Source organism: Pelophylax lessonae (genome assembly GCF_965119305.1).
Source record: "Pelophylax lessonae genome assembly, chromosome: 2".
Taxonomy (NCBI): Eukaryota; Metazoa; Chordata; class Amphibia; order Anura; family Ranidae; genus Pelophylax; species Pelophylax lessonae.
Window position 1 is genome coordinate 640,431,740 of NC_138769.1, and position 15,571 is coordinate 640,447,310.

Genomic DNA, 15,571 nt, shown 5'->3' on the forward strand with positions numbered 1-15,571 from the left:
GGAGGATGCAGCTGCGGCTGTGTCGGATACGGTAGACACCTTTTGGTACCCGACAATCCTCAAAAGCGGCAAAGGTTTTTCCTTTTCCCGCCTTTTTTTACAAAATTGTTGCAAGCTAGTGGGGTTGCCCCAAACGTAATGTGGCGGTACCTGAGTGTTTCGCTTGAAGCTATCCCTTTGAAGAGTCCCTGTTGAAGTGGACAGTCCCACCTGCGGTGGATTCTCAGGTTTCCAGGCTGAATAAATCCACTCTAATTCTGGTGGAGGAGTCTCTGGCTTTTAAAAACCCTTTTGATAGAGCGGAGACCTTAGTCCGACACTTTATGTATAGTATGGTTCCTGCGCTATCTTGGATTTTCCCAGTCACTCTGATGCTGCACCACGATAAATGGTACTATGAACCAGTTGTGAATGCCAATAATTTAAGGGGGTTGTGGTGCACTTCTGGGTGTTTACAATGTGTTTAAAGTGCTTGTACAGTTGTGTTCAAAAGTATTCAACCCCCAATGCTGTAAAGGGTTTTAGGGAATTTAGTGTACATTTGTAATTGTATTCAGAATGAAATCCTACAAGGACTTCTTAAAGAGCCATATGCAACTAAAATGACATCAATTGATTTTGTAATACAGTAGTAAATGTTTCTTTTGTGAATTCTTCAATGACACAATTATTCAACCCCTTAAAGACTACCACTCTGAAGAACAGAGGTTCATTGAAGTGTTTTCAATCAGGTATTGAAAACACCTGTGGATGTCAGGGAGCAGCAATAAAGCCTAATAAGCACCAATTAGGCAGCTTTAAAATGACTGTGATGCTCAGCTCCTTCTAGACATTTACTGGTGTGGTTACAAACATGGTGAAGTCAAGAGAATGGCCCAGGAAGACAAGAGAAGAGGTGATTACTCTTCACAGGAAGGGCAATGGCTATAAGAAGATTGCAAAGATGTTAAACATACCAAGAGACACCATAGGAAGCATCATTCGCAAATTCAAGGCAAAGGGCACTGTTGAAACGCTACCTGGTCGTGGCAGAAAGAAGATGCTGACTTCGACTGCTGTGCGCTACCTGAAGCGTAGAGTGGAGAAAAGTCCCCGTGTGACTGCTGAGGAACTGAGAAAAGATTTGCCCGATGTGGGTACTGAAGTTTCTGCTCAGACAATACGGCGCACACTGCGTAATGAAGGCCTCCATGCTAGAACTCCCAGGCGCACCCCCTTGCTGTCTCCAAAGAATAAGGAGAGTCGACTGCAGTATGCCAAAAGTCATGTGGACAAACCACAGAAGTTTTGGGATAGTGTTCTGTGGACTGATGAAACAAAATTAGAACTGTTTGGGCCCATGGATCAACGCTATGTTTGGAGGAGGAAGAACAAGGCCTATGAAGAAATGAACACCTTGCCTACTGTGAAGCATGGCGGGGGTCAATCATGCTTTGGGGCTGTTTTGGTTCTGCAGGTACAGGGAAGCTTCAGCGTGTGCAAGGTACCATGAATTCTCTTCAGTACCAGGAGATATTGGATGACAATGTGATGCAGTCAGTCACAAACCTGAGGCTTGGGAGATGTTGGACCTTTCAACAGGACAATGATCCCAAGCATACCTCCAAGTCCACTAGAGCATGGTTGCAGATTAACGGCTGGAACATTTTGGAGTGGTCATCAGAGTCACCAGACTTAAATCCGATTGAGAACCTCTGGTGGGACTTAAAGAAAGCAGTTGCAGTGCACAAGCCTAAGAATGTGACTGAACTGGAGGCTTTTGCCCATGACGAATGGGCGAAGATACCTGTAGATCGCTGCAAGACACTTGTGTCAAGCTATGCTTCACGTTTAAAAGCTGTTATAACTGTAAAAGGATGTTGTACTAAGATTGAATGTCACTTGGGGGTTGAATAAAACTGATAATGATGTGAGCACAGAAAAGACATTTGTGGTTATTTCATTATAAATGTTATGTTATATTTGTCTGACCTACACGTGCCTCTTTGATTTAATTGTAAGCAGGATGACTGAATGATCAAAATCAATGTCAAACTGGCCAAAACAATCAATTTCAGTGGGGGTTGAATAATTTTGAACACAACTGTATGTCTTCTCTACAAATAAATGGATGTGCAAAAATAATGTGTATGGAATATATTTGTTTCCTATGTGCAAATGTTTAAAAAACTAACCTTGATTTTTTACATATAATTTATAAGGTGCTTGTGTGAATAACTTATTCCAATAAATCGATAAATATTAAAACATAGATTAGTGCTTCTTATAGGTGCTTCTACAAAAGTGCTCTGTGCATCCAATGTGAATACAAATGTAAACAATAAAACTTCAGCAATATAAACCATTGTATCAAATCTGTGCAAATGAGCAATTAACCATAATGTTGAGTGTCCGATTCAAAACAGTGCATTGAAACAATTCTCAAAACCAGGCTTCTTCAAAAAAAGAAGGGGGGGGGGGCCGTGCCGAAAAAAATGTACAAAGAGTATATATACGAAAACCAAGTATGCTGAATAGTAGTGATTAGGTGATGTGACTTATTTTCTTCCACCTTGTGCCGTGATTACACTTCTAGGTGTGCTATATTCTCACCTCAAATAGGAGTATAATACGCCTGTATTATATATCCAAGTGGAAAGTGATTCCTTATCCTCCTCTGTTCCAGCGTGGTGTCTAATCACAGAAAGCCTTTCCAAAAGAGATCCTATGTTCCTTCCCAATCTCGCGCTTTCTGTGTGGATCTGTTTAGTGCCTTCTTAGTAGTGCGATCTCCTTAAGTGTGTAACTCCTCCTTAACCTTCCTAGCGGTATTCCCGAGCGTGACTCGGGGTTAGATTTTAGAGCCAAAAGCGGTAACCCCGATCCAGGAAGATCGCTGGATCCTGGTAGAGGTTTTATTTACCTCTTCTCCGGGATCCAGCGAAGTATGCGGGCGGTATGCGGCGGCGGAGCTTCCTCCCGATCGTCTGCGAGCCCCGGGTTCCGTCTCCGGCGACGTGACGTTCGCAGGGGGGTGGAACCGGCGGCAAATTCAAATGTAAAAACACACCAAACACACTGATACCATTCAAAATAAAATAAATTCACATTACATTGCCCCCCAGTGCCCTTTCCTGCAGTTTTACTGTACTTTTTATGTGTGTATGTATGTGTGTGTGTGTGTGTGTGTGTGTATATGTGTGTATATATATATATATATATATATATATATATATATATATATATATATATATATATATATATATATATATATAATATATGTAATTCTTGTGAATGATATAATAAATGTATACAGTTGGTTTGGGCTGCTCATTCACAAGAATTACATGCAAAATAATGGTACCGCTTTCAGCACCTAAAATCCAAAAGAATCCTACCGCCAGGGAGGTTAAGGCTCATTAAAATGATGGGGCCATCATGGTGCAGTATTTAAAACTTTTAATGTGTAATAATATCACAGACTTGCATATCAAACAGCTTTATCCAGTATTCAAAATAACGCTGTATATAATTATTTTTTTTCTGTAGCCATTTAAATTCCACAACAGTGATGCCCATGATTATAGAACAGCATTTTTCATCATGGTTCCGAGGAACTCATTTGCAAATTGCTACAGATTCCTTGAGCAATTTTTTCCTCTGCTACATTACAATTAAAACGTATTTTTTAGGGATCTGTAAACAAGTCTTTCTTCCCATTGACCATTTAATATAAGTGTCATTCTTCTTACTGATCAAGAATGTAAGAAGCATTCTTTTCCATAGCCATCAGTGTAATGGGGCATTGCACCAGCCTCCAATGATCTGTATTTTTTTCCTTTATTACAATTTGATTTCCTTTTTTTCATTAAGGGACTTATGGGAGGGAAGAGTACTCTCCTCCCACAGGCTTCCAGGGGCAAGGAGTCTCGTCACAGTAAGCCAAGAGCAGGTCCTTCCAGACCTGCAGACAAGCCCTCTTCTGTCTGAAGGGGCGCCCTCACCCGTATTTGGGGTGGGGGGAAGTTTAAGCTTCTTTCTGGACCCATGGACCTCCCTGATTCAAGACGGGTGGCTCCACGAGCTGATTCAGTCCAGCTACAAGATCGAATTTCGTTCTTCTCCTCTAGAGAGGTTTTTTTTCTTCCAACCTGTGTTTGCTCCAGACCACTTGCGTGGTCTCTTTGGGGGTGGTACAAGATTTGCTGCTGCAAGGGGTGATTGTACAGGTTCCAAACTTGGAAAGTTTTCAGGGTTTTTATTCAAACCTGTTTACAGTTCTCAGGAAGGAAGGCAAAGTTCGTCCTATCCTGGACCTCAAAGCCCTGAACCGCTTTGTGCAGGTACAGAGGTTCTGGAAGGAGTCCATTCGTACGGTAGTGGCATCCCTTCATCAAGGGGATTGTCTGTCCTCTATCGACATCAAGGATGCTTATCTCCATATCCCGATATATATCGGGCATCAGCGATTCCTCCGCTTTGCCGTGGTCTCGCCTCAATTCCTCGGGTATTCACAAAAGTGTTGGCCCCGATGTTAGCATTGTTGCGACAGCGGGGGATTGCTGTACTGGGGTACCCGGACGATCATCTTCTGTGAGCAGAGTCTCCGACTGCTCTAAAGGACATCCTGGAAATCAATGTGTGGACTCTGCAGGAGTTCGGTTGGACATTGAATTTCCAGAAGTCTGCTCTGGTTCCGTCCACCAAGTTGGACTCTGGGTCTGACCCCGGCCTTAGCCAGGGTGTTTCTTCCGCTCGACAAGCTCCAGAAGCTGCAGGATGCAGTTCGACTTCTGTTGTCCAGCAATTGGTCTTCTCTCAGGACTTGCATGGGGGTACTGGGCCTGATGGTGCTTACCTTCGAGGCGGTTCCATTTGCACAATTCCACACGAGACCTCCGGCAGAGAGAGATTCTTGCCAAGTGGGACAAGAATCCACAGTCTCTAGAAAATCTGAATCTGTTAAGCCGGGGTATGAGAGTGTCCCTGTTTTGGTGGCTTTGGTCTCCGGCGCTTCGACAGAGAAAATCCTTCCTTCCCTGGTACTGGACGGTGGTCAGCACGGATGCCAGCCTGTCCAGGTGGGGAGGTGTCTTGGGCAAGGATTGAGCTAAGGGAGTTTGGTCTCTGGAGGAGTACAGGCTACCCATCAATATTCTGAAACTTCTGCGATCAGACTTTGTCTGGCCCATTCAACGGTTCGTTTTCAGGGGTGCCCGGTACAGGTTCAGTCGGACTATGTCATGGCCGTAGCAAATGTCAATCACTAACGGGACACAAAAAGTGTCCTAGAAGGTCAAGAAGTAGCCGGCATTCTAAGGTGGGCTGAAGGTTTCGTTCAGCTCTCTGCTGTGCATATTCCAGGGGTGGAAAATTGGCAGGTGGATTACCTCAGTCGACAGGCATTGGACCAGGAGGAATGGTCACTTCATCTGGCGGTGTTTCATCAGCTGTGTCTCCAGTGGGGAACTCTCGAGGTGGACCTGTTGGACTCTTATCTCAACAGGAAGGTGCACAGGTTTGTGGCGAGGTCTGGGGATCCTCTGGCTGATGCCCCAGACGCACTGGTGGCTCCTTGGGGCCAGTATCTTCTGATATATGCCTTTCCCCCCGCTAAAACTTCTCCTGAGACTTCTGTGAAGGGCAAAAGGCATTCTGGTCATCTTAGTGGCCCCAGGCTGGCCTGTCGGTCTTGTTACATTGATCTAGTACGGCTGGTCCCTGATGTCCCTTGGAGACTACCTCTCAGAGAAGACCTATTGGCTCAAGGGCTGATCTTCCATCCTGCTTAACAGTCTCTGACTTGAACAGCTTGGCTGTTGAAAGCCAGGTGCTGAAGGATAGGGGGTTGTCTGACTCGGTGATCCCCATGCTGTTAAAAGCTAGAAAATCTACCTCTAGAAAGATTTACCATTGCATCTGGAAGTCGTACATTGCGTGGTGTGAGTCTCTGGGGGTTCCCCCCCATTCCATTTTGGTGGCTCAAATTATTATGGCGCTCCTCCAAAGAGGTGTGGAACAGCGCCTGTCGTTGAGTACCATCAAGGGCCAGGTTTTCAGCCTTGGCGATTTTACTTTCAACGTCCTTTTGGCTATGCATTCTTTGGTTTGCACCTTTGTTCAGGGGGATTGCCATTTGGCTCCCCTAGTGCGGTCTCCGTTACCCCCCGTGGGATCTCAACTTGGTACTGTCGGTTCTTCAGAAACCGCCTTTCAGAAATATTTGCAAGATACCTCTGCTTACTGTACAATGTTCCAGAAGGTTGCCTTCTTGGTGACTATTCCTTCTGCACGCAGGGTGTCGGAGCTGGCTGCGTTGTCTTGTCATTCACCTTACTTGATGGTTCACAGAGATAAAGTGGTGCTTCGTCCTGTCAGTCGTTCCTTCCTAAGGTTGTCTCTGGTTTCCATCTGAATGAAGACACTGTGTTGCCTTCCCTGTGTCCTAAGCATCTTAAAGAGATAGTCTTGCATTCTGTGGATGTGGTTCGGGTGATCAGGGTGTACCTGGCGGCAACCAAGTCATTTAGAAAATCAGACTCACTCTTTGTACTTATAGATGGACCTCGCAAGGGGTTGACCGCGTCTGCCCTGACCATTTCCAGATGGATCAGACAGATGGTGGTGTAGGCCTATTCAATCAAGGGTCAGGTTCCTCCTTTCCCTGTTAAGGCGTATTCTACGTGGGCGCTTAGTGCCTCCTGGGCCTTCCACCATCAGGCGTCAGTGATGCAGGTTTGCAAGGCAGCCACTTGGTCGTCTGTGCACAGTTTCACAAAATTTTGCAAAGTAGGTGTGCTGGCTTCTGCGCATGCTGCTTTTGGCCGCAAGGTTTTGCAGGCTGCTGTTTGAAAGCACTAGTCCTCTTTGAGGGTGTATGTTTTTCAGGTGAGCTCCAGTTGTTCCTGGTTGAGCTCCATGTTACCTGGTTGGCTAGGTTTAGCCTTTGGGATTTTATTCTGCTGTGTTTTTTCCCACCACTCATGTTTGATACTGCTTTGGGACATTCCAGTCTGGGTCAAGATTTTGGGGCTGTGTCCGTCAATGAACGAAAAAGAAAATTGGATTTTTGTCTCACCGTAAAATCCTTTTCTCTGATGTTCATTGACAAACACAGCACCCACCCCTCTATTGAGTTGGGTTATATTTCTTCTGACACTGCTTGCAACAAAACTGAGTGCCTATAGCAGGGAGGGGGAGTATATCCCCTGGGACTGCCCCATAGGCGTGGTAACGTTTTTTCTTTTCTGACTAATGTCCTACTCCTGTAGGGGGCAGCATAACCCAATAGTCATGAAGATTCTGGAGCTGTGTCTGTCAATGAACATCAGAGAAAAGGATTTTACGGAAAGACAAAAATCAAATTTCTCTTACGTCCTCCGACAGTCGCCGCCTCTTCATATTCGTCACATATGGGTATTAGACTTTGCTCCGAAGGAGTAGCTAGGCAACAGAATATGTTAACATTAAAGCTTTTAACATATCCCACCCTCAAGGGGTGGTCCCCTCAGTCAATACCCTCCTACTGTAATACAAAAACAAAGAAAGGGCGCACCAGCCTAGCGCATTATCCTCAGCGAGTTTATTAGATAAAAGTTAAAATCAGCTACTCACAAACATTTGTGAAGTACAGACACATCAATCCCATAAAGCCGCCTCATAGCAGAGGTCCAACGTCTTTACTGGAAGCAGAGGGCTGACGCGTTTCGAGGCCGTGCCTCTTCCTCAGAGCCTCTCTCGGCTGCATGCTGTGGGCTGCAAGGGGGGGGGGGAGCTGTGTGACACTGTGTGTGTCAGCCTTGTCAGTGTGTGTCAGCCTTGTCAGTGTGAGAAGCTGTGTGCTGTGGGGCATGTTTTGTGGCATGTTTGGGCATTATACAGCGATCGCTGCGGCGATCTGACATGTGTTTTTATACATGGATGACATGGATGACATGGATGACATGTGTGCATTACTGTACTGTGGAGCGGTGGTTTCAGCGCCAAACGGCACCATTTTGCCTACACTCGCTCCGGCCGCATGTTCTACATGCATGGCGGCCATTTCTTGTAGCCTCCCATAGGCTTTCATAGAGCGCCCTGGCAGCATCACTTCCTCTTCTCCAGGAACACCGATCGAGGCAGCAGCAGCGGCGAGGGTCTCCTCAGGTTTTATCCTTCTGTTCTTGCTATCCATTGCCCTGTGGGGGTCTCATTGTGCTTGTGTGTGGTGCGGTGGGCTGCGCTCGCAGCGCTTGATTAAGGGGGCAGTTAACCCTTTATTATCCGGCATTTGTTATAGGGGCAATGGATTCTCAGGAGGGCAAATTTCCTACCGCCTTGGTGGAAAGCCAGGGGACCGCTGTTTCCCCCCCAGGGGGGGATTTAGCCACTATTGTGGCTGGCCTTGCTGCTCAGGTGCAGATGCTGGTGGCTGCTCAATCTACTAAAAGACCCAGAGTTGCTCTTCCCTCTGATTCTGAGGGTGAAGGTGATGGGGCTGTTATGGCGGGGGCCTCCTTATCGGGGTCCCGCTCCTCCCTGGATCTAGTGGGGTCCGAGGTGGAGGCTGAAGTTGAAGGGGTTGATAATTCTCCCCCTGGCTCGCCTGAAGAGCTTGCAATCATGGATGAATTGATTGCTTCCATAAAGCAAACGCTGCGTTTGCAGGATGAAGTGTGTCCCCCCGCTGCCTTGGCGGCTTATGGGACGCAGAGAAAACGCAGGACGCCGCAGGTTTTTCCCTGCAATGATGATTTTCAGCGCGCTGTTAAGGAACAATGGCGCAATCTGCGCAAACCTTTTGCTGTACCAAGTAGGTTCAAGCTGCGCTATCCTTTCTCGCCTTCCACTGATGAAAGGTGGTGTGTGCCTCCCCCAGTGGATCACGCAATTGCGGTTTTAAACAAATCCACTGCGATTCCTGCAGAGGATTCCCCTGTGTTCCGTGATGCCACGGATAGGAGATTGGAGTCTCTTGCCCGTCATACTTATTCTGTTACGGGTTCTATGCTTAAGGCTCTGTTTGCTTCTCTCATGGCGGCCCAGGCGATCGCAAGTTGGACGCAGATGCTTAGGCGCGTCCTAGTGGCCGATTCGGCCTCGCCGGCGACCCTGGATATGGTGGATCAAATCCACCAGGGTGTCATGTATCTGTGTGATGCGGACCTGGACCTGGTTCCGTTGGCTGCACGTGTGCACAGCGTGGTGGTGTTGTCTCGCCGCCTGGTTTGGTTGAAATGTTGGTCGGTGGACCAGTCTTCACGTAAGACCTTAGCCAATCTGCCTTATGATGGGTCTCGCCTTTTTGGGGAGTCCTTGGATGTGTTGATTAAGGGGATCACCGGAGGTAAGAGCACTCTCTTGCCCCATTTCCCCAAGGCTAAGGGGGCTTCTGGGAAGAAGCATGCTAATTTTCGGCCCCCTCAGGGGTCCTTTCGTGCCTTTCGGTCGCACTACAAGGGCAAACCGTTCAAAGGTCAAGGCTCTCAGAAGAAGCCCTGGTCTGGGAAACAGAAGTCCGGTCAATCCGGATCCGCAGCCCATAACAGTGCGGCCTGAAGGGGCGCCCTCACCCAGTTTTGGGGTGGGGGGACGCTTGCTCGGTTTTCTTCAGCCCTGGTTGGCCCGTGTGCGGGACAGATGGGTTCAGGAGATCGTTCGAGTTTCTCTCTCGGCCGGAGGGCAGATTTTTTCCCTCAAATCTTCAACTGTCTCCAGAGCGTTTGCGGGACCTACATCTGGCGGTGCGGGACCTGAGGGCTCAGGGAGTGGTAGTTCCGGTGCCTCATCGGGACAGATTTCGGGGGTTTTATTCCAATCTGTTCACCGTGCCCAGAAAGGAGGGCAAGGTTCGTCCAATTCTGGACTTGAAGGCTCTGAACCGCTCTGTGCGGGTTCGCAAGTTCCGCATGGAATCCCTGCGGTCGGTGGTGGCTGCCCTGGTTCCGGGGGAATTCATGGCCTCCATCGATTTGAAGGATGCGTATCTTCACATCCCCATTTTCGAGGGTCACCAGAGGTACCTTCGATTTGCCATTGCGGAGGATCACTACCAGTTCGTGGCGTTGCCTTTTGGTCTCGCCTCGGCTCCGCGGGTCTTCACCAAGGTGCTTGCACCGGTTCTGGCATTGTTGAGGGCCCAGGGCATTTCTGTCCTGGGGTATCTGGACGACATTCTGGTTCGGTCTGCGACCAGCCAGGGTCTGGAGGAGGACCTGTCTGTCACGATGCAAACTCTGCAGGAGTTTGGTTGGACGATAAATTTTCCAAAGTCGACGCTGAGTCCGTCGGTTCGTCTTCCCTACCTGGGAATGATTCTGGACTCGGTACAGGCGAAGGTCTTCCTGCCGGAAGACAAACTCAGAACTCTTCAGGAGGAAGTCAGGTCCCTCAGGGACGTTCCGCACTCGTCTCTGCGGACGTGCATGAGATGTCTGGGATTGATGGTCTCGGCCTTCGAGGCGATTCCCTTCGCCCAGTTTCACACGCGGGGTCTCCAAGCGGAGATCCTGTCCATGTGGGACGGGCGACCTCAATCTCTGGATCTTCAAATCTCGTTGAGTCATCGCACCAGAAGAGACCTTCTGTGGTGGCTCCAGTCCCCGATGGTGTCCGGGGGCAAGTCGTTTCGTCCTATCTCGTGGACGGTAATCACCACGGATGCCAGCCTGTCGGGCTGGGGTGGTGTTCTGGGCGTTCTGTCCGCCCAGGGGACTTGGTCGGAGGGGGAGTCCTCCCTTCCGATCAACATTCTGGAATTGCGTGCGATAAATCTCTGTCTTCATCGCTGGACGGACCGGCTGCGGGGCTGCCCGGTTCGGGTGCAGACGGACAATGCCACGGCGGTGGCCTACATCAACCACCGAGGGGGCACCAGGAGTGCCCGAGCTGCTCGATAAGTGGCCGACATTCTGACTTGGGCCGAGACTGTCCCGGCGATAACGGCGGTTCACATTCCGGGGGTGGAGAACTGGCAGGCGGACTATCTGAGTCGCCAGACCCTGGATCAGGGGGAATGGTCTCCACCCGGCTGTCTTCCAGATGTTGTGCGCGAAGTGGGGTCTTCCAGATGTGGACCTGTTCGCGTCTCGTCTCAACAACAAGGTGAGAAGGTTCGTGGCAAGGACGCGCGACCCTCGGGCAGACGCGTCGGACGCGTTAGTGGCCCCGTGGCATCAGTACAGGCTGATGTACGCGTTTCCGCCGATTCAGTTGCTGTCCAGGTTCCTTCGCAGGTTACACTCGGAACGCAGCACGGTGATTCTTGTGGCACCGGACTGGCCTCGCCGGTCCTGGTACGCAGACCTCGTGAATCTGGCGGTCGACGCCCCGTGGCGTCTGCCTCTTCGAGACGATCTCCTGTCTCAAGGTCCAATATACCATCCTGCTTTACAGTCGCTGGCTTTGACGGCCTGGCTGTTGAGACCGAGGTCCTGAGGGAGAAGGGTCTCTCCCCAGAGGTCGTTCATACCTTGATCAACGCGAGGAAGTCTTCCTCGGGGAAGGTTTATTACCGTACTTGGAAGGCCTATTTTGCTTGGTGTGAGTCCAGGGGATTTTCTCCCCGCACGTACTCGGTTTCCCGAGTGCTGTCCTTCCTTCAAACGGGTGTCGATCAGCGTTTGGCGCTGGCTACGATAAAGGGTCAGGTGTCTGCGCTGGCCGTTCTGTTTCAACGTCCCGTGGCCTCCAACTCCTTGGTTGGCACTTTTGTTCAGGGTGTGCGGCATCTGGTTCCCCCTAGGAGGGATCCTCTGCCCCCTTGGGACTTGAATCTCGTTCTATCTGTGTTGCAACGTGCTCCTTTTGAACAGATCAGGGAGATCTCGTTGTCTATGTTGTCCAAAAAGGTCACCTTTTTGGTTGCGATCACTTCGGCTCGCAGAGTGTCGGAGCTGGCAGCTTTGTCCTGCAAGTCTCCGTATCTGGTTGTTCATTTGGATAAGGTGGTCTTGCGAACTAATCCTTCTTTTCTTCCGAAACGAGTTTCGGAATTCCATCTTAATGAGGATATTGTCTTGCCTTCGCTGTGCGCGAAGCCTACACATCCAAAGGAGGTGAGATTACATTCTTTGGATGTTGTTCGGGCGATAAGGGTTTACCTTAAATCGACTGAGTCTTTTCGAAAGACGGATTCCTTGTTTGTTCTTCCAGAGGGTCCTCGGAAGGGCATGGCGGCGTCGGCCTCTACCATCGCCAAATGGATCAGGCAGACCATTGAACAGGCCTATGCTTTGCAGGGGAAGGTTCCCTCTGTGCCTGTGAAGGCGCACTCTACTAGATCTCTGAGTACGTCTTGGGCCTGTCGTCATGGGGCTTCTGTAGCCCAGGTGTGTAAGGCGGCGACTTGGTCGACCGTGCACACTTTCACAATATTCTACAAAGTAGATGTTCAGGCATCGGCGGATGCTTCCTTTGGCCGCAAGGTTCTTAGTGCAGCGATTCCCTAGGGTCCCTTGTAGGGACCACTGGCTGTTGGGATAAGTTTTTTATCCCCTGGTTATGTCTTTTCCTGGGTTGTTGCTCCTGTTGAGCACCTGTTTTTTCCTGTTGCCCAGCTGGGTTCCTTCCTTTGGTAAGGTTCCTTTCTTTGATGCGGAGACTGCGTTGCCTTTCGGCGCGGATGCGTTTCCCACCCCTCATGTTTGCACTGCTTTGGGACGTCCCCATATGTGACGAATATGAAGAGGCGGCGACTGTCGGAGGACGTAAGAGAAAACGGAATTTTTGTAAAATCTTACCTGTAAAATTCCTTTCTCTGAGTCCTCCGACAGTCGCCGCCACCGCCCCTCTTTTGGGGTTTGGTTGTATACTCTACTGCTATTCCACTAAAACTGAGATATGGTTGCAGGAAGTAGGAGGGTATTGACTGAGGGGACCACCCCTTGAGGGTGGGATATGTTAAAAGCTTTAATGTTAACATATTCTGTTGCCTAGCTACTCCTTCGGAGCAAAGTCTAATACCCATATGTGACGAATATGAAGAGGCGGCGACTGTCGGAGGACTCAGAGAAAGGAATTTTACAGGTAAGATTTTACAAAAATTCCGTTTTTCCACCATCTCCTTTTGATGAACTGAAACCCTGCATGTATCATTGCATGTTCTATGACAAATTAACTACATTAAAACAAGACCAAAGTCATACAGTCTGGAATCCTTGGATTACCCACTTCTGTTCTCTGATTTTGACCACTTTCTTGTATCTATATGATGAATGGAGGCCAACAACCAAATTCAGCGGTTAGATATTTATTTTTCTTTATCACCTCCTCCTCCCTATTTTTTTTATTTCCTTTTTCTTTCTTTCTACCTCCTCCTCTATTCTCATCCCTTTTATACCCCCCAGGCTTGCCCCATTCCCTCTTTTCCTTCCCTCCCCATACTTTACAGTTTATCTATGCTTAATTGAATGTGGTTACTGTCACAGACGTTACTTAACTTGAGTTACTTGAGTTAAAATGTTTCTACTGCTCAGGCTTGCTATCCAAACCAGCTATCTATATTTTCATACCGCATTGTGCACATATTTGTAATATTATATGTACCTCTGTTTTTCTTTTAAGACCTTACTTGTTCTCCTACTGCTGAGTAAGTTTGAAAAATCTCAATAAACAGATTATTAAAAAACATTAAGAAAAACTTTTTTGGTAATTCCCACTAAAACAGTAAATAGTGAATATTTTCTGTTATTCAGTAATGGTATACAGGTTAACGCATTGTTATAATCTAATGCATCTTCTTGATCTCAAGTCATTGTGGAATGATCAGCTACTCCATACCCTCCTAGCCAAGTTCCATTATATCTGGAAAGATACTGGACTCATTTAGCATTTTTTGTTGCAATCGGCTTAGCCATACGCATTGATTTTTATATCGAAAACACTTGACAAGGTTTTATTGATACTGTATGTATTGTCCTTGTGGATAATTTTTGGGGCCTACAAAAATTCCCAAAAAGGCTGACCAGGCAGGATTGTGTGTATGTGTATATGTGTGTATATATATATATGTGTGTGTGTGTTTGTGTGTGTGTATATATTAGATTTTTTTATAATCTGCTGGAATATAAGTAGGGAAAATATGTTTATTTAACTTTTAGAACACAACCTCAAGATGTATATCAGAAAGTCTTGGTGCAGAAGCAGACCCTGAGATGTCCTGGTCAAGCTCTTTAGCAACACCACCCTCTCCAACAGTGATAATTGGTAAGTCTTTATTGAGTTGTGTATAAAAATATTTTTACTGAATTTTGTATCGTCCACTTAATGCTTACGTAAGATGCAAAACTCTGGAAAAGCTTTAAGGTCCATTCACACAATAACAAACAGCTGCTGCACACTAAACCACAGCTGTACATGGTTGTGTGGTGCACATTACACAACTCCCATTTTTTTTTTTTTTAATATACATCATCTCACAAAAGTGAGTACACCCCTCACATTTTTGTAAATATTTTATTATATTTTCATGTGACAACACTGACGAAATGATACTTTGCTGCAAAGTAAAGTAGTGCGTGTACAGCTTGTATAACAGTGTAAATTTGCTGTCCCCTCAAAATAACTCACCAGACAGCCATTTATGACTAAACCTTCTAGCAACAAAAGTGAGTACACCTCTAAGTGAACATGTCCAAGTTGGGCCCAAAATGTCAATATTTTTTGTGGCCACCATTCGTTTTCAGCACTGCCTTAACCCTCTTGGGCATGGAGTTCACCGGAGCTTCAAGGGTTGCCACTGGAGTCCTTTTCCGTTCCTCCATGACAACATCACGGAATGGGTGGATGTTAGAGACCTTGTGCTCCTCCACCTGCCGTTTGAGGATGCTCCACAGATGCTTAATAGAGTTTAGGTCTGGAGACATGCTTGGCCAGTCCATCACCTTTACCCTCAGCTTCTTTAGCAGGGCAGTAATCCTCTTGGAGGTGTGTTTGGGGTCGTTATCATGTTGGAATACTGCCCTGCTGCCCAGTCTCCGAGGGGAGGGGGATCATACTCTGCTTCAGTATGTCACAGTACATGTTGGCATTCATGGTTCCCTTAATGAACTGTAGCTCCCCAGTGCCAGCAGCACTCATGCAATCCCAGACCATGACACACCCACCACCATGCTTGACTGTAGGCAGGACACTTGTCTTTGTTCTCCTCACCTGGTTGCCACCATGCACACGTGACACCATCTGAATCAAATAAGTTTATCTCGGTCTTCGATTGGTAATCCATGTCCTTAATCTGCTTGTCTTCAGCAAACAGTTTGCCGGCTTTCTTGTGCATCATCTTTAGAAGAGGCTTCCTTCTGGGAGGACAGCAATGCAGACCAATTTGATGCAGTGTGCGGCGTATGGTCTGAGCACTGACAGGCTGACCCCCCACCCTTTCAACCTCTGCAGCAGTGCTGGCAGCACTTGTACGTCTATTTCTCAAAGACAACTTCTGGATATGACGCACGTGCACTCAACTTCTTTGGTCGACCATGGCGAGGCCTGTTCTGAGTGGAACCTGTCCTCTTAAATCGCTGTATGGTCTTGGCCCCCATGCTGCAGCTCAGTTTCAGGGTCTTGGCAATCTTCTTATAGCCTAGGCCATCTATTTGTAGAGCAACAATTCTTT

At 47.7% G+C, this 15,571-nt stretch overlaps 1 protein-coding gene across 1 annotated transcript in view; it reads left to right on the plus strand.

The window, feature by feature from the left end:
- The window catches only part of BRCA2 (BRCA2 DNA repair associated), a 285,207-nt gene that overhangs the window by 80,032 nt on the left and 189,604 nt on the right, over positions 1–15,571 (plus strand). The window contains exon 6 of the mRNA XM_082245286.1: positions 14,061–14,166. Within this exon, the coding sequence (XP_082101412.1) occupies positions 14,061–14,166 (106 nt within the window). The remainder of the gene's footprint in view (positions 1–14,060; positions 14,167–15,571) is intronic.